This window comes from Megalobrama amblycephala, linkage group LG14, assembly GCF_018812025.1.
Source record: "Megalobrama amblycephala isolate DHTTF-2021 linkage group LG14, ASM1881202v1, whole genome shotgun sequence".
Lineage (NCBI taxonomy): Eukaryota > Metazoa > Chordata > Actinopteri > Cypriniformes > Xenocyprididae > Megalobrama > Megalobrama amblycephala.
The window spans coordinates 38,688,350-38,698,870 of NC_063057.1; the positions used below are offsets into that span (position 1 = coordinate 38,688,350).

The 10,521-nt window shown below is 34.0% G+C and overlaps 1 protein-coding gene across 1 annotated transcript; it reads right to left on the minus strand.

Moving 5' to 3' along the window:
* Positions 1-5,381: 5,381 nt before the first annotated feature.
* LOC125244942 (myosin light chain 4-like) lies at positions 5,382-8,332 on the minus strand. The gene is made up of 5 exons (XM_048155342.1): positions 7,325-8,332; positions 6,264-6,291; positions 6,034-6,183; positions 5,768-5,941; positions 5,382-5,596 (listed from the first exon to the last, which is right to left on the minus strand). The coding sequence occupies exons 1-5, from the start codon at positions 7,427-7,429 to the stop codon at positions 5,550-5,552; spliced, it is 504 nt and encodes a 167-aa protein (XP_048011299.1). The 5' UTR covers positions 7,430-8,332; the 3' UTR covers positions 5,382-5,549.
* Positions 8,333-10,521: the final 2,189 nt, after the last annotated feature.

The window sequence follows — 10,521 nt, forward strand, 5'->3', positions numbered from 1 at the left end:
AAAACATGATTAGTTAGTTTGTTAGTCTTTGTTGTTCTCGTTCATGTTCACTGTTAGAGCAGCACGAGTCGTGATTCACTGAATCATTTCTCAAAGTGTTTGATTCAATTGACTCGGAGTTGAAAAGTTCAGTTTCTCCATCATGACTCTCCAGAGACTGAACTCGTGTTCCTGATAAACTGATTTATGATTTAAAGAGAGAGAGAAATGAGACGCAGGTTTACTGTTTCTCATCAGTGGATATGAGATTTACTCACACAAATATCCTTCGTTACAGTTAGATAAACAATTACAATGTTACATTAAATAGTAAATAAACTCACAAAGCTTGTTTAAAACAAAACACACAACTATTAATCATTGAACTGTTTCTATCGAATAAATCAGCTTAAATTCTTAAAACAAACCTTTCTTCAGCAGAATCACAGCAGATGCAGGATCGCGGCGCAGTCTTATGACGTCATGCCACTCCAAAATAAAAGTCCTGTTCAGACACTGCATTGTCTACAATCACAGAAGTGCATATACTTTTACCAGATAATCTTTATATTAAATATGATACGATATGATAAATATGAAAGACAAACGAATCGTTTCAAATCATAAGGTTGCCCTAAAAATAAAGCTTCTCTGCCAGTTTTGACTGAATGAGCTGTTAATTTTTCTTTCATGTTTTATTTCCAGACATCATGAGGATAACGAAACACTTGGTATTTTAATGTAACAGACAACCCAACACCAATAATAGTAGTCCTGCAAAAAACAAAAAAAACAAAAAACCTTTAGCCTATCAGTCATCATTTCAACACATAAACATCACATAAAAACTTTCTGCTTGAAAATTGGCAACTAAAGATATAAAATATTCTACAACCAGCATTAACATTAGCCATATATATTTTTTTTCTATACAAATTATTGTATTTATATTAACACTCATTTTTATTACTTTCATCACTGTCTTTATTAATCTAAACTACAAACAAAACACCAATGTACCATTTCCCTGCTCACCCTTTCTTACATTTAACGCCTACTTACATATTTATCCGTACTCTTACTTAAAGAGTTATAAATCCAAACATGAAAAATCTATAATTATTTACTCACCCAAATAACATTACACACCCATAAAACATTTGTTCCCCTTTGCAATACAAACTAAAATATTTGTCATACAATCATAACTACAATCATAACTTTTCCAATGCCCAGGCAAGTCACTAAAACGTATTTAAAACAGTTAATGTACCTACATTAATTAAACTTTTCTATTCTACAAATATGACACCCTTTTTTATAGAACAACAACAATATTGCCGAATATTTAACAATATCTAGAACTTTGTGATGCTATGGGAAGCTTCGCCACTTTTACGAATTTATACACCTTTTTCACAATTCTACGTTCTTCAGTAACACAAATCATAATGGTTGGTTCTGGTTCTATAGCACTGCATGAAACAATAGATTACATGTTTTTTTCCCCTTGTTTCTTTCTATGTTAACTTCCATTTGCTCAAATGTGAAAAAAATTCAACTCTACTATTGTGATTTATCTACTTTCAAAAAATACCTAAAACTTAACACTCGCAAGACAAAAACATTTTTTCTTACCATCACTATCATAGCTGCTGTATTACAACCACCATCTCAGCAGCATTCACTACACTTTTGTACTTTGGTGCAAAGCTTACACTGCTATACAGGCTTATAGCTATATCTACAAATTTTCCACAATGCCAATATAAAACCTTTTACTGCATGTTCACTGAAAATGCCCATTTAAACTCATCATCACTCTCTGTAATACATTATTTCTAAACAGTGCTCCACATCCCCATCAGACTGCCAGGGTCACGTGATCTACAACCATTTCTAAACACTTGACCATACATAGCCCTAATTTCCTAACATCAAATACTTTCGGTTCAACTTTGCAGGTTCACACAGCAGTGTTTTCAAAATTGCCCATAACTACACAAAATTAAATAGAATCGCTTTTTTCACACACTTGTATTCTCTTCGCTTTTCAATATTCAGGTTTAGCCAAGATTATCACATGAACGGTCTTACAAGTTTTTATCAAAGCTGCTGTCCGCGATTTTTGGCCCTCTAGCGGTTAATAAACAGACCTGCACGCGTCTTGTGGCGGAATATTCTAGCCGGAGCTACTTTTCTCTGTGTATGTCTATGGCTAAAGGACATGAACATGTTGGATGACATGGGTGTGAGTAAGTTATCAGGAAATTTTTATTTGAAAGTGAACTAATCCTTTAAGTATGGTATTTTACATTGTAAAGCTAATCCTAAATGTCTATAATTCACGTAATTTTTTTTAAATCAACAAAACAGAGGACTCTACTCACTCCTGTTACTCTTAACTCACTCCTGTTATTTTTCATATGAGTAACAGGACTGAAAGTAACATGATTGAGTTTTTAAGCAAAAATGATCAAATACATGACATATGGCCACATGGAGTACATGCTAATAGCATGAGGACACTGAGCAAATACTAGTGGCTTACCTAAAGTTAATATTTTTAAAGTAAACAAGTAACATCAAATAAATAATTTATGTAACAGGACAGTATGTTGAGATTGACCTTCTCAGTCACAGTTACAATTTCATCAAATATACAGAAATTAAAATGAGAGAACTTATTTTGGTCTTCTCATGGCCTGCATAAGATCCAGATGATGCAACTTCCTGTTGAAAATGTGTCTTGTGTTCCAAGTTTTTTAGAGGGGGAAATGAGTGAGGGTAACAGGACTGAGAGAAAACCTGTGGACACAACTAAAATGTGTATTTTTTTTCCCACAATATTTTTATTTTATTTTCACTTTTTAACACTTTGAAACACAGCATTTTACATTCATGTACATTCTTTCGAATTCCATACAACCATGAGATTGCTGCATCAAAGAAACAAACAAAACAAAAAATAACAACAAACATAAAAAAAAAAAAACTACAACAACAATCAGAACAAAAATGTTTCCTCTGTTTTAGCCCATGGTAATCTATTCAAAATGGACTATTATAGTCATAACAAATGCAAAAATAAAAATATGTATGTTGAAGAATTTATCAATTCTACAAGTCGGAACCACAGTGTCCACAAAGATTAATCTTCCACTCCATCATCTGTTAAATTCAAATCCTTAATATAATTAATGAAAGGGCTCCATATGTTTTCAAATACATGCTGTTTAGCCTTTAATATGCAAGTTATTTTTTCTAATGGAAGGCTTGACAACATCTGTTTTATCCATTGAGTACTACTTGGTCTGTGAATCTTTGTCCACAACAGAGCGACACATTTTTTGGCATAAAGCAAGCTGAGGTCTATAAACGCTCTTTCACCTCTACTATAATTTTGTTTCTTTGGATATAAGCCTAAAAGTAAAAGCTTAGGGTCCAGTAAAATTTGTTTTAAAATGATCTTCTCAATTATTACTCTTACCTCGTCCCAGAATAATTGAATTTGTCTGCATTGCCAAATACAATGAAACCAAGTTCCTCTAGCCTCCATACATTTGGTACATATGTCTGGTATGTTTTTATTATATTTATTTAATTCCACTGGTGTTACATATGTCTGCATTAACCATTTATATTGTATAAGTTTAAGGTGTGTATTTATAGACATACTTTGAGCCTTAATACAAGCTGCTTTCCAATCCTCAAATTTCAAATTGCAAGTTTTCCTTCCATGCATTCAACTTATATTGTGAGTTTTCAGATGAGTGAGATATCAGCAACCCATAAAATTAAGATATGATACCCTTTCTCAAATTATCCTTTATCATAATTTTTTTCCAAAGATGAATGCAAGGGTCTAGTAAGGACATTATCTTGATTTGCTTTAACAAAACTTGAGGCTGAACTTGAGCCTCAACTCCTCAAAGGACATCATAATATCAGAATCTGTCAAATATAGATCTTAAATCATTTTAAGTTCTTTTAAATGCCACAATTTGAAGGTAGCATCTGCTCTTCCTGGTACAAAGAACCGATTACCCCATATTAGACTATATTGAGATATTGAATTGGAGTCTTTTAAATATTTTTGTACATCATACCATATCTTTAACATATGTTTTACAATTGGGTTTTTAGTTTTAGGGTTAGATTGTGAGATTCAATTCATTTCAGTCCAATGTGGAGACTCACATGTTGAAAAGTAGAACATAACAGACCTCAGCTGTGCAGCCCAGAAATACCACAATAAGTTTAGACATTTTAAGCCCCCTCTGTCAAATGGTAAATACAACAAAGACAAACGAAGTCTTGCCCTCCTATTGTTCCATATAAATCTGACCAACATAGTTTTAATCTTTAAGAACAAATCTGAAGGTGGTGGAAGTGGAATACTTTGAAATAAATAAAGTAGTTTGGGTAATATATTCATTTTTAAAATATCAATTCTCCCAATTATAGATACTGGTAGTGATATCCATCTATCAATTGACTCATTGATTTCCATCATTAAAGGTTTTATTTAAGTTTTGTGAATTAATATAATTTTTTGTATCATACAATTCTTTATAGTAGCTTCTATAGGCATCATTAATTTCTATAGGATCCACTATAACCTTCTTATTGGTTATAACAGTTAAAATGTGTATTTTATATAAAATATTATGGATTTCTTATTAAATTTATTTTTGTTTTACATAGATTGTATATGGAGTAACAACAATGCAAAAATAACACGATTTCTGAAAGATTGTAATGATTATATTTGATGATAAAGTTTAGGTTTATATAGTGGGGACATGTAATAAATGCTGTTTTTTTATTTAGATTCTGACTAGTTTTTTAATAATGTTTAAAATTATGCATTTTGCTTAATAATAAAATGTATTTTAATCTGCTCCTTTAATTTGTTTCTATTCGTTGTGTAATGCCCTGGAGAAGCTTTGCTTGTAAGTTTATCATTAATATTTGTTACTTTATATACTTTGTGTTTGGATCTTGTTAATATTTATATATATTGAAAGCATGTTAATGGTTTCATGTACATTATGCGCATACAATTTATTTTATGTTTAAAGTCTCTTATGTTCATTTTACATCAAGGCTGCTTTTATTTTTAAATCATTAAAATAGTAATGTTTAGCAATATTATTACAATTTAAAATTACTGTTTTCTATTTGAATATGTTTTAAAACGTAATTTATTCCTGTGGTGGTAAATCTGAATTTTCAGCATCATTACTCCAGTCTTCTGTGTCACATGATCCTTCAGAAATCATTCTGATATGATAAATAAAAACATGTATGTATTCACAAGAAACATTTATTATTATCAATGTTGAAAACAGCTGTGCTGCTTAATATTTTTGTGAAGACTGTGATACATTTTTTAGGATTCTAAGAAACGAAAAATTCAAAAGAAAAGCATTTATTTGAAATGGAATTTTTGTTAACAATGTAAAAGTCTTTACTGTCACTTTTGATCAATACATCCTGCCTGAATAAATGTGTTTCTTAAAAAAACTCCATAGACCTTCATAGTTGACACAGCCGTTTGCATCTTCCTATCCTGCCATCAGCTGTTCTACCTCTGATTCCGTCATCTTCTCACCTGAAGACATGTGATACTCCGTGGGCGATTGTTTCTGGTGTTGTTAATCTCAAGGTAAACTTGTAAAAACCAGTCAAACACCTAACAAGCTGCTTATGTTCCAATAAATCTCTTCCTAATTCAACAAAGCACTCATTGGGTTTATTAGTAATGGAGCTGTTTTGTATTTACCCAACATTGCAAGTACATGGCGAAGTTCAGCACCCATTACAGTGCCATTTCCTTCCTTGTCAAAGACTCGCAGACCCTGAACAAAGTCCTCAAATGTGCCCTGATCTTTGGAACTGGACACATGTTGGAACATAGGCAGGAAAGTCTCGACGTCAATCAGTTTGGTGTTCATTTCTAGAGAAAATGAGTATAGCAAACACATTAATAAAATGATTCATTTTAATTGTGCAATGTTTAGCCTGATAAGCAAAGTTTATTCCACTCACCCTCAGGTTTGGGTTTGCCAAGTACTTTGATGACCTCAGCATTTGTAGGATTCTGACCCTGTGCCCTCATGACATCCCCACACTGGGCGTAAGTGATCTTCATTTCACCAGTAGGTGTTCTGTCCAATAGCATGAAGGCCTCTTTAAATTCTGTGTGGATAGGATATTATCATATTGTATGAGGAAGAGATATGAAAAAATCAATTTAGGTTCATTTTGCATATGTTTACCTTCAATCTGGTCAGCTGTAAACTCAACCTAGGGAGAGAAAAAAAGTGATTTTAAGGGAACATTTATAAGGAAGTTGATTGATTGTTGTAATTAATGTAAGTAATGGTAAAGTGGATTGTTTTTTCAAACAGTATTATAATAACCACATAATGCAGTTAACAATGGCCAATCTCAATGGAAATACAGATGTTCGTAATTCTCCAACAAAGCTTTCTGGGGTCATTCAACAAAAGTAATCTGTTCCCCTACTCATAGACTAAGAATAACAAGCATCTGTTCTAGGACCAGAGGGAATTACAGTGATACCCCATCCGTTTTGTCTACAAGAGGACAGAGAGACCCGCTCAGACAAGAGGACAGGAATGCTTAACTGTAATATGGGATACATCCGCATGGAAGGCTGTATGACCACATGGAGGCTCTTTCATACTGACCTCAGCTAAGCTTCCACTCTCCAGACCCCAATTCTGACCATCAGATTAGTTAAAGTTGCATATGTGGTCTCAGATCAGTTTTTAACGTCTTCAAATTGGCACTCAGCTGAGAAGGGACTAAAGTTTGTGTGAAACCTTTTAACCTTATTCATTGATTTGAGCCATAATGTTGTTTTAGTCCTCATAAATGCCAAGAATATTTTTTGATAACAAACCAAGTGCAGTAATGATTAAGAATCTACACTGTAAAAAAAAAAAAAAAAAAGTTGAGAAAACTTAAAAGTTTAAGGCAACAATACTTCAGCAGATTGTTTGAGTTTTCTCAACTTGTTGTATTCTGTTTATACACCAAAAGTTGAGAAAACTCAAAAATCTACAAAAACAAGTTGAGAAAACTAAAACAAAAATCTGCTGAAGTTTAGTTGCCTTAAACAAAAGGTTTCTCAACTTTCGATTTTTTTACAGTGAATAAAACACTTTCTAAGATCAATTAAAGTTCTGCTGATGAACAACACAAAATCAAAACTGGCACCTAAATGTGATTTTCACATTTCAATTGGTAATGATTTCGATCTAACACTGAGCTCTTAGTAAAATATGGGTCAGAAAAACATGTGTGCACATACCTTGATGTTTTTTGGGTCAAACTGAGGCTCCTTGGGTTTCTCTGGTTCAGGAGGGGGTGCTGGCTTTGTTGCCTCCTCCTTCAGTTCAGCTATTTTAGGAGCCATTCTTCCACTAAGATGACGAGCAGGAGGGTGTGAGAGGGAAAACAGGGATGAGAATGAATGAGAATGAGAGGATTTATACCCTCCTCAACGCTCCCCAACTGCATCAAGAGGGTTGGTCCATCCCATCATCATCCTCCATACAAGGACAGGAAGCTGAAGTGTCCACTGAGACAGATGCATGATGGTATTAGCATGTAAATATTGATGAGAACCAATATAGTTCATAATTATGCTCTCAAACTTTTCAGCAAGATATTTAACTAGAACAGGTTTGGCACTCTTAAAAATAAAGGTTCTATGTTTCTATAAAGAACCTTTAACATCCATAGAACCTTTCTATTGCACGAAAGGTTCTTTATAGTGGAAAAAGGTTCTTCAGATTATTCTAATGTTCTTTACCCAAAAAGTTGGCATGAAACAGAAGCTGCAATAGTCTTTTCTTCCTTATTGGGACATATATCCAACTGAAACTGCTTCTTGAGCAAGAAGGATTAGATTTTTTTCACTGGGAATTGATTGGATGGTTGGATCATTGTGGTTTGCTATTGCTGTGATGTCACATGAGTGACAGGTTGCTCCGCCCTCACACCACTAAACATGTCGCAGAGAAGCGATGTTGTTGCAAGAGGGAGAGAAAGATATTTCGATTAAATATTATAAGGGCACATGAATTAAAAAAAAAAATAAAAAAATAATGATGGGCACGCCACAAATAAATGATTTATAATAAATACTACAATATTCCATAAAAAAAGAATGGTCCATTTTGATTTCAAGGTGACTTTAAGAACTGCTCACTTAAAGGTTCTTTGGAGAATCTTCTTTGGTATTGTTGCGAAAACCTCCTTTACAGAGGTTATTTACTGATCATGTACTGTATGTGAAAGGACAAAATATTGATATTAAATATCGTTAGCCTCATAGCATAATTGCCTAAGTCATTCATTTTCAAATGATACTTAGGCAATTATGCTATGAGGCTAACGATATAGTAAAGTGTGCAATTGGCAAAACAGGCTTTAAAAAAAAAAAAAAACAGGCTTCTCCAACATTCCCCATCTGCCACAGGTCAGTCAAACCGATTGTCCCATCCTAAATTCATGCCATGTTGCTGGTCTGAATGCTCAAATAAACACAGCAATGTTTTAAAAGCCACAATTTTAAACTTTTCAGAGGAATCAACTTAAAATGCCTTAGTTGTCTCTGCAAATTTAAAACATTACACACTTCACATTTAGTTAGATATTTGTTGTGTTTCATTGGAGAGCCCTCTGTCTTTATGAGTATGAGTTTCAAGAGATCAAGGGAATTATTATGGATAAACATCTTGTCTTGTTTTGCTATGAACAGCAACTGCTAGCCATTCTTGCTTTTTTTTTAAAGGTGCCCTATATTATGTTTTTAAAAGATGTAATATAAGTCTAAGGTGTCCCCTGAATGTGTCTGTGAAGTTTCAGATCAAAATACCCCATAGATTTTTTTTATTAATTTTTTTAACTGCCTATTTTGGGGCATCATTATAAACGCGCCGATTTTATGCTGCGGCCCCTTTAAATCCCGTGCTCTCCGCCCACGGAGCTCGCGCTTGCCTTGAACAGTGCCTTAAAGTTTACACAGCTAATATAACCCTCAACATGGATCTTTACAAAGTGTTCGCCATGTATGCAGCATGCATGCGTCGGATTATGTGAGTATTGTATACTGTTATATTGTTTACTTCTGATTTTGAATGAGTTTGAGGCTATGCTCCGTGGCTAACAGCTAATGCTACTCTGTTGGAGAGATTTATAAAGAATGAAGTTGTGTTTATGAATTATACAGACTGCAAGTGTTTAAAAATGAAAATAGCGACAGCTCTCTTGTCTCCGTGAATACAGTAAGAAACGATGGTAACTTTAACCACATTTAACAGTACATTAGCAACATGCTAACGAAACATTTAGAAAGACAGTTTACAAATATCACTAAAAAAATATCATGATATCATGGATCATGTCAGTTATTATTGCTCCATCTGCCATTTTTCACTATTGTCCTTGCTTGCTTACCTAGTCTGATGATTTGGTTGTGCACATCCAGACGTTTATACTGGCTGCACTTGTCTAATGCCTTTATAATGTTGGAAATGGGCTGGCGCAAATATTGGGGGCGTACATATTAATGGCTGGCATATTCGCCTGTTCTTGTCTTTTAAACAAAGATTGGGGGCGTACACCCCGACTGTTACGTAAATTCAATTTTTAACAGCACCTTTAACTCAGGTTTGGCACTCTATGTTTCAATGAACCTTTTATGAATCTTTCCATTGCACGAAAGGTTCTTTATAGACGGTTCTTCAGATGTTTACGATTACTTCAAGTGTACCCAAAAAGTTTGAAACAGAAGCCTGATTTTCTTCCTTAGTCTTTTACTGCTTCTTGAACAAGAAAAAAAGGGCGGGATGAGATTTATATATTGTGGTTTGCTATTGCTGTGAAAGGAGGAAACAATGGCAAAAACAGGGTCTTCTCCAACAGTACCACAGGTTCAAACAGATTGTCCTGTCCTAAACTCACTGTATGCTCAAATAAACACACCATTTCAAAAGCCCAATTTTAAATGTACTTAAAAATGAAGTTGTCTCTGCATATTAATCTTGTTATTTAACAATGCAAGGAAACAAGATAAATTCTTGTTTATATATTTGTTGTGTTTCATTTTTCTTTATGAGTATGATCAAGAGATCAATTAAGGATAAACACCATGTCTTGTTTTGCAACTGGCACCTTTAACCCCTGAAGTCTGTCATTCAGGCGCCTGGAGCGGACACCAGTAACAACAGTTTAAAAGAGGAGAAACATCCACTCTGAACCTCCTGTCCCAGATGGAAGGAATAAACTTTGAACAATAGGCTAAAAGAGAATGTGTAAATATGTTGGGGGAAAGTTACAGTAGGTGGCCATCCAAAACGGTGGTTCTACCGCCGCGAATGCCGCGGCACTACGTTGGCAAAGTGCATTTGCAGCTTTCGATCGCTGAGTGGCTCTTTAACCACATGTTATCCAATAAATGCATCAAAGCACATTTATCTTTATGCAAAATGTCAATTTTCT

Bases quoted from the DNA above. Each gene is read 5' to 3' on its own strand.
- LOC125244942 (XM_048155342.1), bottom strand. From the start codon at position 7,429: ATGGCTCCTAAAATAGCTGAACTGAAGGAGGAGGCAACAAAGCCAGCA. The intron at 5,942-6,033 runs GTGAGTGGAATA...CATTTTCTCTAG, and splicing joins TGGCAAACCCAAACCTGAGG to AAATGAACACCAAACTGATT. The intron at 5,597-5,767 runs GTAAATACAAAA...ACATGTCTTCAG, and splicing joins CCATGTACTTGCAATGTTGG to GTGAGAAGATGACGGAATCA.